Genomic DNA, 24,962 nt, shown 5'->3' on the forward strand with positions numbered 1-24,962 from the left:
CTTTACTACCCCATTTGATCAGTGATTTGTATCACCTGAGAGATAACAAGAGTATAAAAGCGTAAATGGACAAGTGACATCTGTTCCACTGACATCATGTCTGGAGTGTGATGTAAGCACAGGCAGAGGGCTTGTAAATTGTGTCTATTTGAGCAAGTAAATGTCTAGTTGTGATGGCTTGCTTTTGGAGCAAAGGGGTTGAGGATAAGGGACAAGGATGGTTGGATTGTGATTGTGCGCACATACACACACACACACACTCACACACACACACACATGCACGCACACCCCCAACTAAAGCCTAACAGAGCACACATTTCTTAGTGCTCTCTCTCTCTCTCTCCCCCTCTCTCTCTCCGTGTGTGTGAGTGTGTGTGTGTGTGTGTGTGTGTCTTTCAGTGTGCTGGGATAATTTAGAACATGACACGGCAAATTAAGCTTATATTAGGTACACATTACCAACAGCAAAGTCCTCATTTTATATGTATTAACAGCTAATTAGCCATAAAGTCAGCATGTGAAACACTCAGACCAGACGCTGTCCATTTCAGTGTGATGCGCTTTGTTCCAAAAGACTGTTTTAAAGAATTTCACAAGCAATGCCATTGTAGGTACCATGACTCAAATGTTTATATCAGATTCAACATTTATCTCAGAAAAAAATGGGGGCAACTTAAAATGAAACCTCTTCAGGAGCGACATAGTGAATGTTTTTTTTTTCCAGAGTCCTTTGATGGTAGGCATCCAAAAGAGTATCTGTGGTTAAATTATTTTTTGATTAAATAAGTTGGATGGGTGAAATTGGACTGACCCAAATCAGCCAGTTGAACAATGCTCCTCTATGCTGTTAGCCTGACAGAGGCTAAAACATCGTGACAGCCATGGATGTGTGCATTCCAGCTCTATAGTCAGAGCTCGTCAAAATGTAATCCCCTCTCCTATTATTAATTCCGGTATCGGGCTAATTAATTGATTGTAATGAAGAGAGAGTCTCTCGATGGACCACCCACATAGAGGGAAAACAGAAAGCTCATGTATCCCACGAGAGAGGAGAGAGAGGTGGGCGGAACACCCCCCAAAACAACAACATCCCCACCCCCCACCCCCCACCCCCACCCCCCACAGGCTAAATCAGCACGGAGGAGGTAGAACACACGGAAGAGAAAAAAAGAAAGAGAGAGAGAAAGAAAGTGAGAGAGACAGACAGAGAGAGAGAGAGAGAGAGAGAGAGAGAGAGAGAGTGTATCGTTCTTAGGGAATTTAGCATGGGCATTAGTGATGTCTCTTGACGTTAACTAACCTGAGGTTTGGGTTGAGATGCAGCTACTGAAACAGCACAATGCCCACGCACAGTCAGAGTTAGAGAACTCAGGGGACCTCAAGCTGAGACGAAGAGTCTTTCCACCAGCAGACGCACATGTAGGCACACACGCATATACGCATACACACACACACACACACACACACACACACACGCATACACACACACACATGCGCGCATACATACACAGTTGTTTTCCTACTGCTGTTGGTAAAATTACTTCTCTCTCTCCATTAAACTGAAGTCCTAATTCTGATCATGCTTCATGTCTTTCACTGAAACTGAATAATAGTTAATAATATGTTTTTTTTTTTTTATGATTGAGTTTCTGGTCAGTGCAATTCACTCATTCCTCTAATGGACATTTAGGGAAACAGCGAGCATTATAATAGCTTTTCACAACAAATGCTTTGCCTTTGCGTATGACTGTTGTTTATTCATAATTGAATGGTAGGGCAGAAGTCTATTGTCATGTGTTGTGTTATGTGTTTTCTACGTGAATGCTATTAAACGGGTCGTTGACGTCACACAGGAAGCCCGTGTCTGTTGGGTCATAGCATGTGCCTCTATCATTAGCATGAATGTGAGTTTACCAGCACGACTCTATTCCCATCTGCAGTGCTTGAACCCCATGTCAAGACTAATCTCATATTCGAATTGAAATAAAAACAGTTTTCTTATACATTTAAACTAAATTTACAGATTTGCAAATCTACACCCAACCCCTCTGGAATGGACCCCGATGGTGCACTTACTCACTCACTCATTATCTAAGCCGCTTATCCTAATTAGGGTTTCGGGGGATGCTTTCATTGGGCGAAAGGCGGGGAAACAGGTCGCAAGTCTATCACGGGGCAGACACACAGACAAACACATTCGGGCACAGGGGCAATTTATTATCTCCAATTCACCTAACCTGCATGTCTTTGGACTGTGGGAGGAAACCCACACAGACACAGGGAGAACATGCAGACAGAAAGAACCCTGACCGCCCAGCCGGAAACCGAACCCGGGACCTTCTTGCTATGAAGCGACAGCGCTATCCACGGCGCCACTGTGCACCCCGCAGATGAGGCAGAAAAACAATACTAAATGTTGGGAATAATTTCAACTGTATGTTATGGACTGAATATATAAGTACAATCATAGATTATTCATAACAGGTACTGAAAAACGTCAGAAAAATGGTTTGGTAGATAATGGTCAGCTATTGACATATTAATTTGTGGTTATGGCTGTGTATGCCCTGTTAATATGGTACAATAGCCATATAAATTCCGTGTAACAGCAAGTTTAGTTAATGATTCTCCTCAAAACTTTAAGTCAACAACATCTCAGTCAAATCATTTTCCCCAGCGCAGTGAATAGTCAATAGTATGGGCCTTTATGGGCAAACCGGGCTGGATATATGGGGACTTTTATTTATTTATTTATTTTCTGGAGGAGAGTGGCACTGGGTCTTAGAGTTGCAGAAATCAGGAGGTCTGGGGAATGCTGACTGTGCTGACATCTCACTAATGGAGTAAGCGATTGCTGTGTTCAGAATGGCCATTCTGTCATGGGCAAAAAAAAAAAAAAGGCAGAACTTTCAGGCAGAACTTTGGCAGGTATGGGACTTCAACTGAAGCCAAAATGGCTGCACTCATCCACCATTTTCAAATATAGCACATGAGTAATTGAACATTTAGTAAAAGAATATTTAGCACTTACCGATTGTCGTATTCTAGCCGACGTGTTGGTTTCATTTAAGAGAAGTTTGTGGTAGAGAAAGATAATAAATGACAGTGGGGGTTGGAAACACTGACTGTGTGAAAACAATCAGTTAATATGAGGACTGTTTTACTCATTTATTTCCAATCGATCATGCAACCCACTGAAAACAAATTCGAAAGATTTCTGTTATTTTCCAGTAATCATATTTAACACATAGGATAACCAAAACGATCCAGATCTTGCTTATGGTACATATTAAATGTCTTATCACTGTCATTTCTCTTGATTTGTCATGACATCTTGTGTCTGTATGCCTCTGAGCGTTGAAGTGTCGTGGCTTGGCTTTGGTGGGGCGCTGTGGAGACAAAGAGCAAGGCTTTAGATCTGATGAGTAAAGTTATGCAGTGACTGACTGATCCATCAGTAATTACATGTGACTGGGAGTGACTCTACTGAGATAATTCACCAATAACAGAAAAACAAACAGCTGAATCAGAAAGGATTGACCCAGTATGATCTCTCTCTCTCTCTCTCTCTCTCTCTCTCTCTCTCTCATTCTTTGTGAAGGCATTTTGTTCTCTCCTCTGTTGGTATCCTTTTTCGTACCATCTTTATTCTTCATTATAAATTAAGCATTTCATGTACTTGCCGTGGTGTGTGGTGACACCACTAAGTGTGTGTGTGTGTGTGTGTGTGTGTGTGTGCGCGCGCGCCTGCATGCGTGCATGTGTGTTTGTGTGTGTGTGCCTGTGCATGTGTCTGTGTGTGTGAGGGTTACGTTTGTGTCGTGGCGAGATGCAGAGTTGTGACAGAGCTACTGAAATGTTTTTTGGGTCAGGAACATGTAATGGAGGCATGCCTGCAGCGGTCTGTCTCTAGTGAGTGTGCCCTCACACACTTTTCAAGCATTATTTATTGAACAGAGCATTTCTGTACCACAGACCTCGGCTGGGCGGATGGATTTACGCTGTTGAGGTTCACGCTGGGGATCCTGAAATGGGTAATTTGGAGTCAAAAGCAAGAGGCTGTTTTGTTTCAAAATGATGTCTGGAGATACTGTTTTTGGAAATTAACATTAAACATTTTTACTTTAATTGTGCATTATTTTTTCATGTGGGCTTTTGTGCATTGCAAACCACATCACAGTACATCAAAACGATCTTAAAGATTTAGGCTAAGTTTTACATTTTTACAATGGTAAGTGTTTGAAAACTTCATGTGCCAGCAGTCACGGGGATTTTCAAACTCCACCTGTGTTTTGAATGTAGATATTGTTCCAAACTTTTCGGACGGCATTACGTATATATGATGATGTTGATTAGCTGGGGGCAACTGAGCATTGCTTCAAAACAAAAAATGTACTGAATTCAGAAATTACACTCTTACAGAAAGATTTAGAACAATAGTGCTTTAAAAGGTACAATTCTTACTTCCTTAAAATAAATATGAAGGGTAAAAATGAACTTGTCTGTTTTCAACATCTTCAGAAAATGGTCAAGCCCACAGAACCATTCAGTGAGCCTTAAAAGTTTAGTTTGATACACCTCATTTGACGTTACACACCTTTTTAAAGCGTCAAACCAAGGGTCATATCTTAATTGTTTAGTAGTATGTGATTAATTGATTATTAGAGCAGTATGATTTGCTGTGTACTTATCATTTTGGTTGAACACAGAAATAGTGAAATAGCACCTTCCCATTTTATCACATACAGATTCTAATGACATTGCAGGAGTAATGCCCATAACTCAGAGCTTCAGAGAGCTTCAGTGTGTTTATGTTTGTGACAGTGCAGTATTGGGAGAATGGATGACTCTGATTGGTCAGCTTATTGATCTGTGGGACAGTGTTTCATCATGGCCTCTACCCAGCAGTCACCTGTCTGTGACAAATGTGTCCTGCCATTGCATGGGGCGTTTTCCCAAACAAATCAGCACGGGTCTAATTTATCACCACATGTTTCAACATTCCAAAACACACACACACGCGCGCGCGCGCGCACGCACACACACACGCGCGCACGCACACACACACGCACGCACGCACGCACACACACACACACGCACGCACGCACGCACGCACGCACACATACCCAGCTCACACGATGTTATGTATTCAGTGTCAGTGAATGATTTTCTCCTTAAAGGCTAGGCTGTGATTTCATTTCTTTTAAATGCAGTGTGCTGCCAAAAAAAATATATTTTTAACACCATTTTTGTTAAAAGTGTAAGTATTCTTGAAAGAGTGTACCACATTACTGAATATCAAAGTGCAAACAGCATAACACATTGTGAAACACTGATCTACTGAAATAATGTGTCACAAAATAGCATCAACTGTTAAATGAGAATGAAGTAAACTGTCAAAGCTGGCCCAGTTGTTAGCATAGCAGAATGTCCTCTGTAAGCAGGGTCTTTCTGACTCTCTGAATTTTTTGGCATGGTTTTCCAAACTTCAGTCCAGAACTCTCAAAGTTTATTGTTTGTATCAAGTCTCTGAGGGAACACCATTTGGGCTACTTGCTTTTTTTTTGTATGTGCTCCTAACGGGAGCCTGGTGCAATTCAGACCATGGCCAAAGTGAAGAGTCCCTCATGTGACAAGCTAAATGCTGTTCTTTATAACGCACATAATATCCTATGAAACTCTCACTGTACGTTTCATACCATATCAGTGTCACATTCAAGTCGTGTCGCAGTGTCATCAGGTGTGTGTGTGTGTAGAGATATACTGTTTTGGTGACTGGTACTAAACCAGTCCATAACATGAGTACACAAAGAAATCTTATATATAATTACCTGAGACTGCTTATTTTCTGATTGCACAGATTTAGTTCTGTCAAGCGTTCTGTCTTTCCGTATGTGATAAATACCTGCTTACTTCATGTTAGGAACATAGTGTAGGTGGCATTTAGAAAAACACGTATTATGGGTTTGCAGACTTGCAGACCGTGCAGACTTGCTCCACAATACTTTGGGGCTGGTGTGTTCCATTAGACAAAATTTGTTAATTAAATTCCATAATGCAAATATACTTAACAGTAGATAGCACTGCATTTAATCACTGTAATTTAATATGTCCTGACAGGTATTCTGATGGAGAAAAATAGCAAGATAACAAGGTAATGTTACTGGTTGTTATGTTAGATAGGCAGCATAAGAAATGTATGATATATTCATGTTTCATATTCGACATAGGAAATATATGATATTAATATTGCTGTACATTGCCGATGTCTATATAATACAATAACACAGTGATCAGAGGTTTGTGCCTGGTATTCTTTCTTTCTTTCTTTCTTTCTTTCTTTCTTTCTTTCTCTCTCTCTCTCTTTCTTGAATACTTATGCATTCTGGTAGACATGGTATGGCAAACATTGAAGTGCCACACATGTCTTGCTATGCATATACAGCACGTAAATGATTTAATCAAAAAGCAAACAAACAAACAGCCCTCACCTTGTTTAGAGAACCTGCACAAACTGTGCATATAAGGTTGAAATCACTTGTTTAATCATGGTGACGAACAGGAGGGAAAAGTAGGTCATTGCTAAAACACGCCAGTATTAGAGTTAAAAGACAGAGAAAAAAAGAAATAGTTGGATCTTATTCAGAGTAATGGCCTGTGTCTTCCTCAGGTTGAGTATTAATGCAAAACTCTTTCTCTGCAAAAGACAAATGGCAAGGTTGGAACGTCTGTGTTCGAGCATGGACACATCTGGGAGTTTGAAAAATGTTCCTGGTTTTGTGAAATCAATGTGTGATTCCCTCCCCCTAATGGCTTCGCTCGGATGACTAAAGCACAAGCCCCTGAATCAGCAACTTCACCTTGGGTGCTTTTCACCACGTGCGACGGCAAGACCTGCGACAGATTATTCTTGTTCAGGAGATCCGAAGTGCTGAATCTGAGAATAGATAAAGGAATGTAAAAAGAGATTTAAAAAGGAAAAAAAAAACATTTAACAGACACTGAGTTGCTTTAAAGACACAAATAGTAGTTTTTTTTTTTTTTTTTTTTTGATCAAATAGAATAAGAATCCAACCTGTTGCCAAGTCCCAAACCTCTGCTGACAAACAGTAAGCAAGCACGTTAAGCACGTTGAGGGGTTTGCCTTTGATCTCACCTTTTCCAGAGCTTGTTCAAACCTCTCGCAATGTTGTACGGTTGACAATACAAACAGACTCAGAGAGAGAGTGAGAGAGTGAGAGAGAGAGAGAGAGAGAGAGAGAGAGAGCAGGCACAAGAGTCTGGAGTGTTTGTTTTGAGGGCAACAAAGTGTGATAGAGTAGGAAGTCCAGAATGCCAGAGAAAATGTTGTCACAATATTCGTACAAAAGATGGTGATAGGACAGTTTCTGTTATAATCTGAAAAATATTGACCACACTAACACACTCGCCTATAAAATGTCAAATTTAAGGAACTACAATGTTAATCAAAACAGTGACATTTGTGTATGGGAGAATTTAATTGAAATAAACTAAGGTTTTTCAAGAATATTTTAGAGTGCTGATGTGTATCATTGTGGTTGTTTTCTCAGCTTTTGACTATTAAAGAAAACACAGACACAGATCAGACTGTGACATTCCATCATTAATTACCATGAAATGCACATTTATATACCGAGATTAACACTGTACACGCTGGTACCATCTGACTGGTGTGCTGAGCTGAGATGCTGCAGGCGGACTTTGTTTTATTAACCACTGTTTCTTCAGAAACTGGAACATAAAATGGTAGACTACGCAGATAAAGCAGAAACAGAATGTGCAGTACAGAGTGTGATATGTGTGGAACAGAAATGGGTAAGCATTTTTCCACGTGGCTCAGTACTCTGTACAGATTAAGTGTCACCGGATCGGTGACTGTGCTCCATCACGTCTTTACAAATGCTCGAGTCATCTCCTCCTACATGTCACTTTCCCGGTAAACCCGATAACATGACAATATTCACGAGACAAACATTTTGAGTCAATTTGAAAAAAAACAAAACAAAACTGCGGGTGGCGTGAATAATTTGAGAACAACATTAAAAAAAAAAAAAAAAAAAAAAAAAAAAAAACCACAGGTAGACAAAACTCCTGCATTCTAGCTGATAAAATAGGAAGAAATTACTTGTTCACTGTGGTAGGTCTAGTTAAAGCTAAGGGAAGATTTATGGTGAATTTTTAGCAGAAGATCTGTTAGCATGTGCCACAGTTGCCTGGTTAACCTTGCATGCTCCCAATTTCATTTTAAATCAAACACCCCTGTTTTTCTGGTCATTCGTCCTCTCCTCCTTAATTTTGTTCCGAGGAGCACTGGGAGGCAGAGAGAGCACTTTTCACACCTGATCCACACCTGCTTTATAACCTTTACACCCGTTTATAGCAGCGGGTAGTCATTTATCAGGGAAAAGAGTTCATGGGTAGGGATTCACATTTAAAATATTTCTAAATATTTAAAATATTTATACCAGCTATCCTGAGTGTGATTTGACCTGTTGGCTTTTTAGGGATATTCAGAGATTTCCATATGTATAGAGGAATAGAAATGAAATTAGAATGACAGATACAAGTTTCAATGTCCTTTGGTAAAACGGTCTCACAATAACATAATTACTTTTGTCACTCAGAAGTTGCCGCGTTTGTAGGGGTACGTGAACACTTGTGTATCTATGTCATTACTGTCATTAATTGCATGCAGTCACATTTTATTAGCTGCTCTGTTCTTTCAGTTCCCAAAGTCACCTTTCCGTTGTATGCCCTCACTGATATGAAAGGGATCTTTCTAATGATGAATTACAATCATTTCTAATAATGATGGGTGTCTATTGCTTGACAGAAACCTGCTTATCCGTCTAAAGATTAACACAGAAGCATTAAAAAAAAAACAAATGTCAAAACTTCAGGCGAAACAAGAGAGAAAAACAGGCAAATATCATCAGGTAATATATCATGATTTACTTCATTATGACAGCTGCTAGGGTGTCAGTGCGTATCATATTAAAAGCATGGCACTGCATATTTAGGGCAAATTTGTGTGGTGTCAAGCATGCTATGACATTCAGAGGAGCTCACAAAGGAAAGTCAATGCAGTCAGTATATCTCTTCACCGACAAACCCAAGGCAATGTGTAAACCGATTTAAAAAAAAAAAAAAGATTCCCTCGCAAAATGCCTAGGCAAAGTTCATTGCTTGCTCAGAGCAAGTAGCCTATTTTGCCATTTGAGTTTGACTGGAAAAAGCCCATGTTTCCCAAACACAGAATGACCTTGGGGCTTCATTAATGAGGACATGGGAAAACGCTCCTGACTCTAGCCAGTAAACATTTTTAGATTTTTTTTTTTTTCTGCGGCTATGGCTGGCCAGAGCATTTGGTTTTCATTGCATAATCTAAGAGTGCCAACATTTATCCTAGCAGAAAAAAAGAGAGATTTCTGTGTCCCAGTTTATCTAGTGCCCTGGCAAGGGTGAGAGAGTTTGATGAGAGAAGAAGAAAACAGCTCAGTCGTGCACACTGAATCTCTCCAGAATCAGTGAAACAGAGGACTTTAGAAGCGTTTTGCAACAGTGCTTAGAAAAGAGGTTCCCATTTTTCTGAAGTGGCTCAGAAAGAAAGAGGAGCAAAAGTAAGAAAGAGAGGGAGGGAGAGAGAGAGAGAGAGAGGGAGGGGGAGAGAGAGAGAGAGAGAGAGAGCGAGAGAAGGGTAGATGGAGGACAGCAGTGGGGAGGGGGGAGGAGTGCTGGTTCACAGTAAAGAGCAGCGTAAGCACTTTTTCTCCCCCCATGAAAGAGAATGCGGGTGTTGAATGAAGTGAGTTCTCTCTCTCTTTCTCTCTCCCTCTCTCTCTCACTCTCCTAGTTTCTCTTCTTTCTATCCCCTCTCTCCAGTGACTCTGGGGGAATTCCTACAGTTAACTTCAGAGCCAATTTTGCGTGTTAGTCTCTTGCAGTGTGAGTGTATCTGTAAATCCTAGAACGCCTGCAGCCATGCTTTATATAAATGATCAGAGAAACACAGATGGTGTAGTCCTGGACCCGAACATGTCCGCTAGGCCATGCCCCTGGTTATGAGATATGAATATTGACATGGTGGACAGGCTGTAGACAGCTGTATCTCTAAAAAAAGAAAAGAAAAAAAGTGGAACATTTTTCAGCCACTAGGTATAATTACTGAAGATAAAAAGGGGGATAAAAAAAACCCAGAAAGCTTGCTGTAGTGTTATGTTGCTATAGGAAGAATTCAGTGCTCATTAACATTATCATAAAAGGCCATAAAAGGGTACTAGTCATCTCTGAGCCATCATGTTCAGTGACTAACTTTACATATCCACAGTTCTGGGAAGATAAGACTATTCTTTCTGACATTTGCACTAATACGTACGGAGCTGACCTTAGTCCCACTGTACTGTGGGCTAAGAAGAGTGGAGACCTTTTTGCCTAATATTACACATTTAGCCATGATACATCTTCTCTGTATCTGTGCCTTCAAATGAACGGTAATGTAAGTGAAAGTGTAGAGTGTTTCAGAGGTGACAAACAGAATTTTTTTTTTAAATCATTTGAATTGCCAGTGTAGCGTATTCACTTCTAATATTTACGTTATTAAACAGTTTGGGAACAGCAAGCTAGTATAGTATTGGTCTTGTCTGTCTGTCTACGTGGAATAGCATACCCGTTTGCCGTATTTCTGAGGTATAATTACGTTGCATTTTCAAAAGTTGAATCAACTGCTGGTCTGAGCAGATTCAGTTTGCTTTGCTGCTCTGAACCTCTCACAAGTAAGATGGAAGAAAAACCTTCAGGCTGTATTTGTACAGACAAAGAAAACATCATCACAACTTGTTGGATGTATGAAAAAAGGATTTTTTTTTTCTCTCTCTCACAAAAAAGGGAGATGTGTATTGTTGTGCCTCCTCAAGTGTAAGCTTTGATGAAACCCATTTATTTCCTTTCTCTGCTACACAAAAAAAAAACACTGCTTCTGGAAGGTTCTGCAGCTAAGATGTTAGATGCTGGCTGGCTATCTTAAAGAAGGCCTTACTGTTTTCCTACCTTGTCCTTTAGCTTTCATTACCTGGCGACTCTGATCTGTTGTTGTAAAAAGCAGAATTCTTCGTAGGAAAAAAAGAAACGTTATTACTGACAGACGCTTTTTTTTTTTTATTCTCAGGCTCATCCTTTACTCCCCTGGGTTTTTAGTTCTCTTTCTCTTTCCGTAAAATGACAAATGGCAGAAGGAATTTTATTAGCACTGTGGGAGGAGAGGGTCTTTGACAGTCCTGCTTTGGTTTTCTCACACAAATCAAGAGAGGTGCACTTTTGGTGAGATGGAAGGTCCCGTTGATCGCATTACTACTAATAGCGTGATGGGTGTGTGTGTGTGTTTTGCTGCACTCACTCATTCGGGCCTGTCACTACAGCTGGGATGGAGTGCCCAGTGTCCTCCCCTTCGCTGAGGGAAATCAGTCATTTGTATGCAGGTCATTCGGAGATGACAGGGAGCTCTGGCGGAAAATGATCCCTTACACACCAGAGTCAGAGCTAACCCCGCTCGCCGTAATGAGCAATATTCCTGCTAGTCTGCCGTAATTTGAAAATTAAATATGAAAATATTTCCCTACAGAGACAGAATTCAATAGCAGCATAGAATCATATTGAACGAGAATGGAATGGGTTTTTTTTTTTTTTACTCAGACAGGGGGGTGCGAGACGAAATTTCATTAGTATCTTGTTCCTACATTTGTCTTTAAAGTGTTTGCATTCTTGTCTCTGTGCTGTGTAATTTAGAGCCTAGTGTTTATTAATGTAATGCAATTTTCTGTTTGGTTCCACTGACATAAGCGGTCGACACCAAAAGGAGGGCGGGGGGAGTGGTTCCTGAAAGCAGAAGTTAATTTTATTGTGAATTTCATCCTGCTTCAACCGCTGTGTTCCGGGCCTAGTTATCCACTATTATAGTAGCTGTTCTTCCCAGCTCAGAGCAGAGCCTCCATGTTACGGCTGCTTCATATCCCAAGTTATTTTCCTGCATGCTTGAACCTGCTGTCTTCTGAAAAAAGAGCACAAACATATCGAGTGCAGGAATGTTTCTGTCATTGTCCGTTACATCTGTAGGCTTTTTCTAGAAAAGAAAAAAAAACATTTGGCTCAAGTTTTGTGTTGTTATTTTCTACCTCTTTCACGTCCCTGACCTTTAGACTTCCCATCTTCCAAACAGTTAGTCATACAATTGAGGTGCTATAGTCCCTTTCTGAATGAGTTCCAAACCACTAAAGTTGCTGATGAAAGTTTTCCCCCTAAACTTATTCTGCCCCCAAAAAAGGGATCTACCTTCAGTAAGGCTAATAGAACACAGTCTGTCAGCAACACAATGGTATTCACCCTCTACTACACATTTGTCTGTCTTCTTCCCGCAGGAGTGAATTTCTGCTGTGCCTACATATTTTATTCATTAAATGAGTTTTTCTTGTCAGCCTGCCGGAATGACCCTGATTTTTCTATGCGTTTCCTCTGCATTACCCTTCCTATAGCAGTCCCAATGGATCCGAGCCTGATGGAAAGTTATGCAGAAGAAGAGATTAGCTCTCTGCCATCGACTGCAATGGATACATGCAAGAAGCATGCAAGACAATAATATATGCGTCTGTGTAATCAAGAACAAATTCTCAGTACTGTATACAGCAAATACAACATACAATCTCAACCTGGATCATTTGTTGTTTCTAAGTGTGTAGAGTTTTGAAATGTTGTGAAACACTGTTCACATTTGATTCAGATCTCACCTGTGACACACTTGCTAGCTGTGGCCAGAGTACCCCGGAACCCGATTCCTGAAGAGTAGTTTAAGGACAAAGATGGTTTAGTCTTAAAAAAAAAGTCTTTTACTCTTGCAGAATAAGGAGTTGCACTAAAGTAATTTGGTTTTCTGGATGTATGGTTGTATGTTTGAATGTGACCAGTCTCTCGTATTTTAACTCAGATGCGTCCTTCGGCAAAAAGTCCTGTAAAGAATTCAACCTTCTCGATACTTTGACACTGGCTTAAATCTTGACTGAGCTCTTTAAATACAATTTATGGGACAGACTCGTAGGTAGTACACAAGCTGTCACAGTTCTAGGCTGATCAAATAGTTTCAACAGAAATATTGCCACTCTTTACAATGTCTGAGATGACATTCAGAAAAAACACACAAACAAAAAATCTCCCTCCAAAGTTGACACAAAGTCTGAGTTTGTGAGGACTGCTGGTTTTGAGCCTTTGGCGTCAGATTCAGACACAACGAAGATTGACTTTAATATGATCATTGCTCTAATTTTTTGTGAAATTTTTATTCGAGTGGACTGTTTTCCCCCTAAAGGCTACAGCATCTGTGAATTCTCTCACCCAGATGTACCAGTGTCAGCTTTTATTTTTTTTGTCTTGTTTATTTATTTTCTTGGATGGCTATTGGCCCTTAGGCCAGTGTGTACATCTTTATTCTTGGATGGTGATTGTGCTTTATTCTTTATGTTCTGATAATGGTTGAGCTTAATGTAATGCTCTTCACTTCAGGACAGTGGTTGGACAATGCTTTATTTTGTGGGCCAGTAATTGAAACTAACATAATGTTCTTCATTCTGATAGTTATATTGCATTTTTGTTGTTGTTGTTGTTGTTTATTCTTTAGGATCAGACCTGAGGTGATATTCTATTCGCTGGCTTCATGGTCTTCCCGTTGCTCTGAGCTTGAAAGGTCACAGTAAAAGCCTCCTGCTTGCAATACCCACTGAGTCTTAGAAAATTATACTGACAAATTAAAATAAAATATAGAATTACACTACCTACCACAAAAGATCACGAAAGGTCAAATGACAGTCAGGGGTGTTCGACACTGGAGTCGATTGGTGACAGACACCATGCATTAAAAATGGATTCGGCGGAAATCAGGAGTAGGGGACAAGAAAGAAAGTATAGGGTACAATGAAAATAGACCAACTGTCTTTCTCTCTTTCCCACTCTCTCTCTCTCACTCTCTCCCCCTCTATCTCTGATTAAGATGCTAAAAATAGCAGAACAGAAGACAGATTTCTAAGCTAAAATGTCTTATGGACCTACTCAGTACATTTGAGAGGTTCATAATCTCTATCTGCCAAAGTTTGTTTTAGAGTATCCATTTGACTTGAGTGAGGCCAACACACTCAAAGTGCAGTTAAGTTGAGATGGCAAGAGTGAATGAGTTGGGCTGGTTTTCAAGGCTACATCCAGACTTCAAAGCCAGGGTAAGTAATGAGGCTATTAGCTGTCCTGGCTCACCTTGCTCTGAAGTGTTTCGGCACCGTTTCAGAGTTGTGTGTTTGAATTGTCCCTTTTTCTGTCATCTGAGTTGTGATCCGAGAGCATTTTGAAATGGAAATAGAATGAAAGCTTTTCAAGCTTGATTTCAGACGTAGGATTCTTTGACTACAAAGAGGCTGCCCAGACGATGTGGCCTTGTGTCAATGTATTTGGATCCATACTTTTTTCTTTCAAACAACAAAAGGGTGGTCAGTCGGAAATACGACTATATACGCATGAGAAATTGAGGACTGCTCTGATCAGGAACTCTGTTACCAGTGATGGTGAATTAGCAGGTTGTGAATGAATCACACTTAAGACGTTAATTTACTTCAGATGGGATTGAGACTACGAACCAAAGGTTTGTGAACAAGGGATATCTACAAGACAATAGTGTTGTAAAATAAAAAAATGGATAAAACATTTTATGGCTTTATCTTCAAGGAAACATTTTTCTATTTTTATGTGCTCAGTCAACTCACCTAAAATGGACAACTACAAACAGTCACCTCAGTTAATGTGTAATTACGAGGTGTCATGGCAAAGTTGTGTTTTTTGAGCAACATGTTGTCAGCTGCCCAACCTTTCCTGACAATGTTTTAATTTATTGTCAGCTAGACCAGCACATGCAACCTTGCTGTCCCAAAAATGAACATACAGCCTCAGCCATGTTAAACTATATCTCACATCCAAATTAAACCAACACAATTCACCAACAGATTAGTTAGTAGGAAGGTAACCGTTGTGTTTAGCTGTGTGAGCAAATTAGGGTAGTAAGTATGGTTGTCAGCAAGCAGTTCATTAGCTTTCAGGGTGCACTGGGGCTACCCAGACTCCAAGATGAAAACTCGAGACAAGAAATTGTGGCCATTTTTACCTGACGCTGAGGGCTGTTATAACTTGGATTAACTACCAGCTTAATGTACTTCATATATCACTATATGATTTTATACTTACAATGAAGAGATCAAATCAAAGAGCTGGAATATTTATTGACTCTCAATACCAACAGTATTATAAAGGTCAAAGCTTCTTTCAGTATGGTTCAGCAAAATGATTTGATTAACTGCAAACAGGTAGGCAAAAATACAGTGATTCAGTCACATAGAGTATTGTCATGACTGTGTCATAGAGTATTGTCATGTCAGTCTCAAAGAGTATTGTCATGTTAGTCTCACAGCATATTGTCATGTTAGTCTCAGAGTATTGTCATGTCAGTCTCATAGAGTATTGTCATGTTAGTCTCACAGAGTATTGTCGTGTTAGTCTCATAGGGTATTGTCATGTCTGCGTCAGAGTATTGTCATGTCTGCATCACAGAGTATTGTCGTGTTAGTCTCATAGGGTATCGTCATGTCAGTGTAATAGAGTATTGTCATGTCAGTGTAACAGAGTATTACCATGTTAGTCTCGGAGTACTGATGCGTCATTTTCATAGAGTATAGCCATGACACTGTCAAAGAGTATTGGCATGTCAGAATTCAGATGCTTGTGTATTCGATCTGTTTTCATTTGGCTTCTGTTACGGTCATTCCTGTTGTCTGACATTTGAGCTAAATGGACCCATCTTCTTCCAGCCTTGTGCACTTTAAAAGTAACCTCCGTGACCTTCCACTCGAGAATAGTAAGCTCAGGTAAAAAAAAAAAAAAAAGAAAGAAAGAAAGAAAGAAAGACAGACAGAAATGAAAAACAAACTAACAAACAAATAAATAAATAAGTCAAGGGCAGATGAGCTGCTCTCTCTCTCCCTTTTTGCTCTCTCTCTCCCTCTCCCTTGAAAGCAAAATGCGATTAAGCATTATATGTTGCTAACAGGTTCCTCTATAAAGCTATAGGCCAGTGGTCTTAGCCGAATGCATTATTTAGCTGCATTCTGGGGTCCAAGAGTAACTCAGTGATTCCCAGGGGTCTGGGCATAAAAGGCTTTAGGGCTTCTTTCAAAACGTTGCCTTTCGAAAGTGCCTGAACAGGCGCAGATCTGTAATCGGTGAAATTGGTACCATAGACGAGAGAGAGAGAAGACAGTAAAAAATCCCCTAATGGCTTCCCAGGCTTCAGGGAAAATACAGTTCTGTTCTGCTACGTTACTGTGTTGATTTTCTCAGACTTGTTCCCCAGTGAGGTACCTTAGCTCCAGGCATACTAATCCTGCTTAAAGCACCTCCAAACTGGCTTTGAGCTAAGCCTAAGTCAGAGTGTCTGGCAGGGCTCCACCTCAAAAAATGATCATTTTCAGAATGGCTGAGTTGGACTGGGAGTGTTACCACAGGGCATTTGCCATCAAGAAAAGGTAATGCTGTAAATTGTACCACACAAGTGTTTGAAAGGAACTACACTAGAGCCTCATACTTACATCTGGGTGAATTTAATTTCAGTTTCAGTCTTATCGTCGATAAGACTGAGTATGGAACACGTATTCAATCTTTAAATTTCATTTTGAATCTGAGCTGAAAAACTTCAAACTCCAGTGGTAATACAAAACGCAACTGCAGTGTTTGAGGCATAACCATGGAAAACCTCTCTGAATGACCTGATCTTGAATGACTGTACTGTTAGTGTATCGCTAGATCCAGAATCAGCTCGCTGGAGGTAATAATGTGTGGCAGCAGTAATGAAAACCTCTGTGCAAGAAGGTCTTTGTGATCAAAATATGTCTGAATGCTTTTGAGTTGATTTCCTTATGCTGTCATGTGAATTTAATTGACTTATCTGACCTATAATTTTTTGTTTGTTTGTTTCTTCACAGGAGTACCAGATTGATATCATTTTCGCTCAGACGTGGACGGATAGCCGGCTAAGATATAACAGCACGATGAAAATATTGACTTTGAACAGTAACATGGTTGGACTCATTTGGCTACCAGACACCATCTTCAGAAATTCCAAAAACGCAGAAGCCCATTGGATTACAACACCCAATCAGCTTCTTAGAATATGGAATGATGGGAAAATTCTTTATACTCTAAGGTAAGTCAAAGTTTTCATCTATTTTGTTTTTAAACAGATCAAGAACATTTCCACATGAAACTCTACATTTGTTAATGTGAAATGCAGAGATCTATTCATGCAATATTCCAGTTTGTGGCTCAAATAACAGGGACGTTATTTAGATTATCACCTCTTGTTTTTTGTCACCCTGACAGTGGTGATGAAAGCAAAAGCGATGAGGCTGTCTTGTTGATATTGAAGTTTGTTTCTGAGGAAGGTACATACAGGTTCACAAACCCAATAAACAGCTGAAAGGATTTATTGAAGTGAAATGGATGACAAGACTCTCCTCTCAGAGTTTGGATGATTTTGTTTTGGCTTTTGAGTCTTTGGCTATATTATTGCCTGTGGCCTGTCTTTTTGGCCTCAGCCTTGTTCAGTTAGCACTAGACTAACACTGTAGCAGATATCAGTTGGTTGTTTTGTCATAGTTTCCGACAGCTTTTAAATTGGGCTTGGTTTCTACTACAAGCACCTCTGTAGAGTGTTAATTTGAGTTTAAATGAGGAAGATGAATCTAAAAACAAATCTGGTCTATAAAGAGCAGTGAGAGATTCACAGCAGACACAGTCAAATGTGCTAATTGCAAGTGATTCATCAACACTACAGATGAACTCACGGATGATCTCATAGTGTACAAGAGGCTTTGGCCTTTGGAATACGTGATCTACAAAAGTTATGACACTGAAATATTAAAGACAACTGATCTCCGATCACTCATTCAAACTGCTAATACAATTTTGTAGCTATTACTTTTTTTTTTTTTTTGTTTGTGCCCATAGCAACAATCACAGACTTGCTGTTAGCTTCGTGTGAATCCAGTGTGTGATGTTGATGCTGCAATAGCCCTTTATCAATTTTGAGGATTGGGCCCGCAAGGACAAAACTTCTGTGAACACGATGCACTTTCGAGAATACTCTGTCATATGATGCCAGTGCAATTTCTTACAAAGTTTATGATCATTTTTTTCTCTCTGATCTTGTAATTACTTTGCCTTTATTGAATTTTAGAAAATATACCCAAACACTGTATTTTCTGGTAAATAGTTAGACAACAAACTCGGGCTCAATTCTGTTATATTTTCTCAAAGTTTTAATGAAATAGTCTTCCCCAGATTATGAATTCTAACATCTTTATATCTGAGGGAGATCGAGAACATTGGATTGGAGAGTTTTCGACTTCAGCGTGAAAGAATCCACTTTTACACTGTAGACGACTGACATGAAGGAATATGTAAAGTATGATCTGTGCCCTGAGTGGGTCCTCTCCATAGATAAATAAAACTTACACTGCAAAAGTTAGTAGACAAACAATCTGGTTTCTCAGGAAAATTCCCTGTCAGTGAGTACCTCCTACGAAGCACTCACTACAAAATGGACCTTGTTAACTTCTCCAGAGCAAAGGAGTTCAGTCTTTCTCTGAACTGGAGGGTAATTATCACCACTCACAGTCCTAGCCACACCACACTGGCCCCAGGCCCTGCGTACGGTCTCTTCAGACAGAGATAGAAAAACCTCCTTTCATCAGAGGAATCATTCTGAAATGCCAAATCCTGGGTCTCAGATGTTTGATAAAACACATATTTATAATCATTATTATTCATATTATTTTTTATGCGGATATGGATATCGTGTCAGTTTTACATTAAACATGACCTCTCGTTCACTGATGTTTCACCGTTCCTGCTCCATTTCTTTTTTGTTGTTGTTGGGTTTTTTTTTTTCCCCTCTGAATGGAGGCCACTGTCTTGGCAGTGTTCTAGTTTTGACGAGGAGTTCAGACCCGGTGAACCTCTCTCTGCTCCAGTTAAGAGAAGATGGACATTTGTGTTCTGACTGATGTGTCACCTGTCAAAAGCAGCTCATTGCTACCATCAGCACAGAGTGGCCTGTTATTAAGGATGATTACCACAGCTGCCATCAATGCTGGACATGTTTTTTCTTTCTTCTTTTTTTTTCTTTTTTGTATCATAAATACATTTCACAGCGCATAGATTATCATTATCATCAAACCATGGTGAGGTTCTACAATGACTTCAATGTCTTTTCTTTTTTTAAAAATTTTATTGTACTTTTTTGACAGCTGTTGTCGCAACGGAATTCTCTTTTTTTTGAAGTATTAACTCAGCATCAATTAAGCAAATGTGTCTGCCAACATATCACATTTGTTTTGTAAAAAGCACCATCAATCGCAAAGCTAAAGCGTAAAACACATTTCTCTGTTGCAAAACGGCACGAAACACATTGAACTCGCATCACACACACACACACACACACACACACACACACACACGCAAAAAACCCCAAATAACTCCATCACCACGGTAGCACTTTTCATCTGTCCTCCGCAAGTTGTCATTCTGTGAATAATGACTCAATGAATACTGTGAACAGTCCTTTGCACTGTGCATTAATACATAATGACTCAGCATGTGCAGTGACAAACAAATAATACAGTCAGTAATTAATGCAAATGTTGTTTATTTTCTACTGAGGAATTTGACATATGAAAACACCATAGAGAAAAAAAAAACATTAAAAAGTTGTTAGCTGAAAACATGTGCAACGTATCATACAGTAAAGAAATTGACTTTTGCTGGGGAAAAAAATTCTGTATCCTGCATCTGTTCCTAATATGTGCACTATATAATTCACAGTCCAGTTACATTTATTCTGAATTGTTTAGACATAACTTATAAGAGGTCATATTTTCAAATGTGTTAACTCAAAACCCTCAAACATTGTGCTGTGTTGGAAAAACAATGCAATTCATCTTCAAAATTTCCTAAGATCCCCCTTATTGTTCATGCAATCCTCAGAGGGAAGTAAACAGTTCATCTTCTCCAGCTTTGTTATAAGCATGTCATGAGTCAGTGTTTGAACTCCAGTAAGCAAAGTGGTAACTGTAACAGCATGACAAAGCCAACCACCAAAGTACATTAGTAAACACTGCAGAATGACAAGGGTGGTTCTGTAGGGCTCAGTGATGTTATGTATTGTGGAATAGTACTGGGGTATCTACAGAGGTTTCCCCTATTAATAGTTAATGCAAGTTAATATTTACTCTGGATATGAGATCCATATATCTGGAAAGTGAAAAACACCAAATCAGTGCACTTACACTGTACAGTTAATGATATTATAGTTAACTAAAAAGTCGCGTAGCTGTAAAACATTGTAAGGGAACTACACTGTTGAATAAACGTATACAGGGACAGGTTTGACACTCAGCAGCATGGCTCAGTGGTCTCAACACCACTGCACCTCATCCTGCCCCTTATACTGCAACAACACAGTAAAAAAAAGACCAACCTTCACTGTATTCTACAACAATGCTCACAAAGACAGCTTTCACTGCATGCAGTAAAGACATTTCAATGTGTGAAGCCGGTAGATGTAAACCTTTCACGTGCGTGCAGAGGGGGAACCTACAGGGAGATTTAGGAAGGCAAAATGGGTTAGACAGAGGTCATGGGCTTTTCCACAGTAAAGATTCTTCCTCTGCTCCCACTCGGAGGAGGTTACTTAAGTACACGGTTAAGCACAGACAGTAAATGTGAAGGTTTCTGAGACATAGGCTGATGTGGTCCATGAGAGATATCTTTCAAATATTCTTCAAGGAACGTTATTGCTTGTTTACTTATTTTTTTTCCTTACTCTTTTGCTGAATGTTCTGAAGGTTGATTCTATTGCTGAGGAGTAGCTGAAGTTTGCCGGTACCTTCCGCCCAGTCTCTGCAACTATTAGGCTGTGATTTGTTACACAGTCGGTTATGGTGGCAAGACATTTCATTTTGAAACATTTAGATGCCTTTGCCACACTCTTCGCCCTCAATTTTTTGTATGAAAACTTGTGATATAGCGCATGAGAGTCAACTGTCCATAGACCAAATTTGGACAAAATTGTCCTGTTAGTCCTTCATTTTAAGCCTCAGGGAGGAACAAACTTCCTAAATATGAAAAACATAGAAAAATACCGTAAATATAGATCATCACACTAAAGTGGAGTTATCTTTTTGAGGCATGGCTTTAAAAAAAACCCCCAAAAACTCAGTATTCCCTTCAGCTATGCCAATTTTCTTATCAGCAGCCAACCCGCTTCACGTCAGCCATCTTAGCCAGCCTTTACATGTCGCAGAGGTATACCCAAAAATAAGCGTACCTCTGAGGTCGTGATTTTTAAAATACAAAAGACAAAAGTAGGAAAATACAGAGAGAGAGAAAGAGAGAGATAGAGAAAAAAATGACAAGGCATCCTAGTGATATTACAAGGTTCCAGTGACAAGTTACACCACTGAAATCATTCATGTGGAATAATGAACCAGTAATAGGTATTTGAAAAGTGCTAAAAATCTTACAAGCAAGCATTGAAAGTTCCCTGTTGTGGAATTAAATGTAATTGAGGGATTTTGTTTGGTTTTACAAGATGATTTTTGCATTTTACACAGACAATCGTGTGTGATGTTCTCTTTTTACAATTTTTATTTTACAATTTTATCTCTTGTGTAGATCATTTTATCTGTATCTGTTGTTTTGCAAAACTCATGCTTAGTATAGAGAATTCTGCATGGGGATTTGACAAAAGCATTAGCGTTTTGTGTGAGAGCAACAATAAATATCTAACTTGTGCAAAAATGTTACTGCTTAGATAATTTCATTCATCTGGTACAAGCAGTCAAACCTGTAAAAAGGTAAAGACATGATACTAGCACAAAAATAAACCATTCTCTGATTCAAATACAGCATAAACCATTATAATGATATTCTAAGCAGCAGGTTGAAATATGACTTTTTTAAAAGTCGCTGGCTGAAGGTTGCCTTGGGCCTAAACACTGCGCCGACAGTCGTCTGTTTTTTTTCCCGGCTGCTCTTGACAAGGTGAATGCCAAATATACTCTCAGACACAAGTTCAGAGTTGAAGGAGATCAAAGAATTCCTCGCTCTGATGGAGTCCTTTTGTCAAAAAAAAAAAAAAGAAAAAGAAAAAAAAAAATGGAAAAAAACAAAACAAAAAAAAACCCCCCAAAAAAACAATGCAGTAACAAAGTCAGCTCTTGTATGTGTTCGAATGTATTTCTGGATGATTTTGTTACCTGGTTAATTTATCTCTTAGGGCAGGACTAGAACACATGGCCTATTTAATGGTTGTCTTAGCTTCCTAAAGAGCAGGGAACGCAGGCCCCCGCTATTTGGACCTGAGGAGATTTCACAGTCGAGTGGAGGGGCTTTATCACGCCGTCTCCAACACCCCGTGAAGCATTTCCTTGGCAACAGGGAGAGGCACTGCCGTCGCTGAGGCGTATCCGTGGGCAAGGCCGATCTGGAACAAAGGCTAACAAGATTCTCCTGTGCAGCGCTCGCATTGATAATCAATATTCATGGGGAGTGCAGACTTGAGGCAGTGATATTTGGTTATTAAGAAAAGGAGGGGAACAATGAAATGTCATTCTCCATATTAATTGCACTCATTTGCACTTTGGTTGGCTGAATCAAAGGGAGGTGGCATTTTGGATGATCCAAGTCTTCTCTTCCTCTCTGGGAGGAGTTGTGACATGGCATTGGCCCAGGTCTTAGGCTCTGCAATGAGGTTAATTTAATTCACAGCGCTTCTGGACAACTCATACACCCTCCAATGCCATTTTTGTTTACTGTCATAACTTTTGTTTATGGCCTCATCTCCCTGATGTTGTTGTTTAACAGTGGTTGAACAAGATTTTTAATGAGATAAATACCAATCCTCTGTGCAAATCAATTAAGATGAACAAACATGATGATCCAACCATGCAAAACTACTGTAGTTTACTATTGTCTTAAGGACCGCCAACTACCTGTTCCGTATGCTCCATATCAAATGCAGCATCTCTGTGCTGCCATCAGTCAAACACTCATTCAGCATAAATCTGTCATATTCCTTCAAATACAGTCATTAACACAGAACATAACACTTGTTTCTGGTGTGTAACTGTTGTGATTAGTGACTGAACCGTTTAACCGGCTAGTTAAACACTACCTGAGCGCTGGAGTTCCATAAGAAAAAAACTTGGTGTATAAGAAACTTCGGTAAGCATGTCAGCATTACATAAGCTTGCTCTGTGCACCTGTAGCTAAGTTGGCATCTCGCTCTCGAGTGTGTGGCAGACGTGACGTGCATCAGGTCTGTTACCTGGGCATCATTCTGACTTCACAGAGACCAGACAAAAAACAAACAAACAAAAAAACAAACAAACAAAAATAACAACATATGTTGCCAAGCAGACCTTCCTCTGAGCATCCTTACCTCAAGCATTCCTACCAATAGTTTTTGTACTCACATGCATCCATGCACACACACACACACACACACACACACACACACACACACACAAACAGCACAAACAGCTGTGTCTGTCTGTCTCTCTGCGTGCTCTGATGAACAGAGGGATGTTCTGATGGGTCTGGCTTAAGGTTCAAGTACACATCTGTGCAGCACTGTCTTTCCAATAGAAAATAAATGTAGGTAAAGCAACAAAATGTTCAACATCAGGTCTAGTTATTGTAATATGTGACGTCCTTTTCACCGTATCTTTTTTTTCAGCTTGAGACAAATACAGGGTTTAAATATCTACTTTGAACTATTTTCTGTAAACTACCCTCTGTTCTTCTTTCACAGAAGACAGTAAATTGTTGTTTTGTTCCTCATCTCGTTAAATTCACTGAACTCTTAGATTCCTACAATAGCTGTTATCCTTGTGCCTCTATCTTGCTAAATCTGTGTAGATACTCTGCTTCTCAGTTTCTTCAGTTACTTTATCATACTTTGCATATAGGGGAGACCATGTAAAAATCTTGCAGGCAATGATAAGCGACTATAGTTACAAACTGTATCTATCAGTCCATTGTTGTATGATAAATTAGCCTTGGTAACAATGGATTCTGCCCTTTATTATAAACCTAAAAACCTCTGTGTATTTTGTTCTTGCTTTGTTTTTTTTTTTCTTGGTCATTCTATATTTGGCTTGTTCCTTTTGCATTTCTTCCTCTCATATTGATGTAGTGTTCCGGTCTTTTCCAGGCTGACCATTAATGCGGAGTGCCAGCTCCAGCTCCATAACTTCCCCATGGATGAGCACTCCTGCCCTCTGATCTTTTCCAGCTGTGAGTACGCGCAGTCCCCAGTCCACTGTCAAAATCCACCGCCAATGCCCCAAATCCACTCAACTCAGTCTCTCTAAAGCCTAAAGTACACTTTCAGCTCTGAACCCAAATTTCTCGTAGATCTAGGTTCATTTCACCCAGAACACTTTGTTCCTCTTAGTACTGCAGCTGTAGTTAATAAAGCTGACTGGTTTAAGTATAAGGGGCCTGGTTTGAACCAATCTACATTGCAGTGAAGTACAAAGGCTTCGTTCTTTTTTTTTTTTTTTTGTGAGACATTTTACTTGTTCTGAGTTGATTTTAGCTTCAAAATTGATGCTTCTGCCAAAGACACTGTGTTTTTAACTTCCTCTTCGAAATGTCACTTCAGTCAATTTAAGAACAACTAACATTAAGATTCCTCTGCAAAATTGGCTGTTTTGATCTGGGCCTAAGTACAGTTGGCAAAATCGTCAAATTCAAATTCAAATTCCACTTGAAATGTGCTTTCACCGCTGCGCACTTCATTTAAT

The 24,962-nt window shown here is 39.7% G+C and overlaps 1 protein-coding gene across 1 annotated transcript in view; it reads left to right on the forward strand.

Annotated features, from left to right (window-relative positions):
* gabrg3 (gamma-aminobutyric acid type A receptor subunit gamma3) overlaps window positions 1-24,962 on the forward strand; it is an 80,722-nt gene that overhangs the window by 33,767 nt on the left and 21,993 nt on the right. The window contains exons 4-5 of the mRNA XM_030791434.1: window positions 17,076-17,296; window positions 24,368-24,450. Of these exons, the coding sequence (XP_030647294.1) occupies window positions 17,076-17,296; window positions 24,368-24,450 (304 nt within the window). The remainder of the gene's footprint in view (window positions 1-17,075; window positions 17,297-24,367; window positions 24,451-24,962) is intronic.

The sequence above is a fragment of the Chanos chanos genome, chromosome 14, assembly GCF_902362185.1.
Source record: "Chanos chanos chromosome 14, fChaCha1.1, whole genome shotgun sequence".
In the NCBI taxonomy this organism is placed as follows: domain Eukaryota; kingdom Metazoa; phylum Chordata; class Actinopteri; order Gonorynchiformes; family Chanidae; genus Chanos; species Chanos chanos.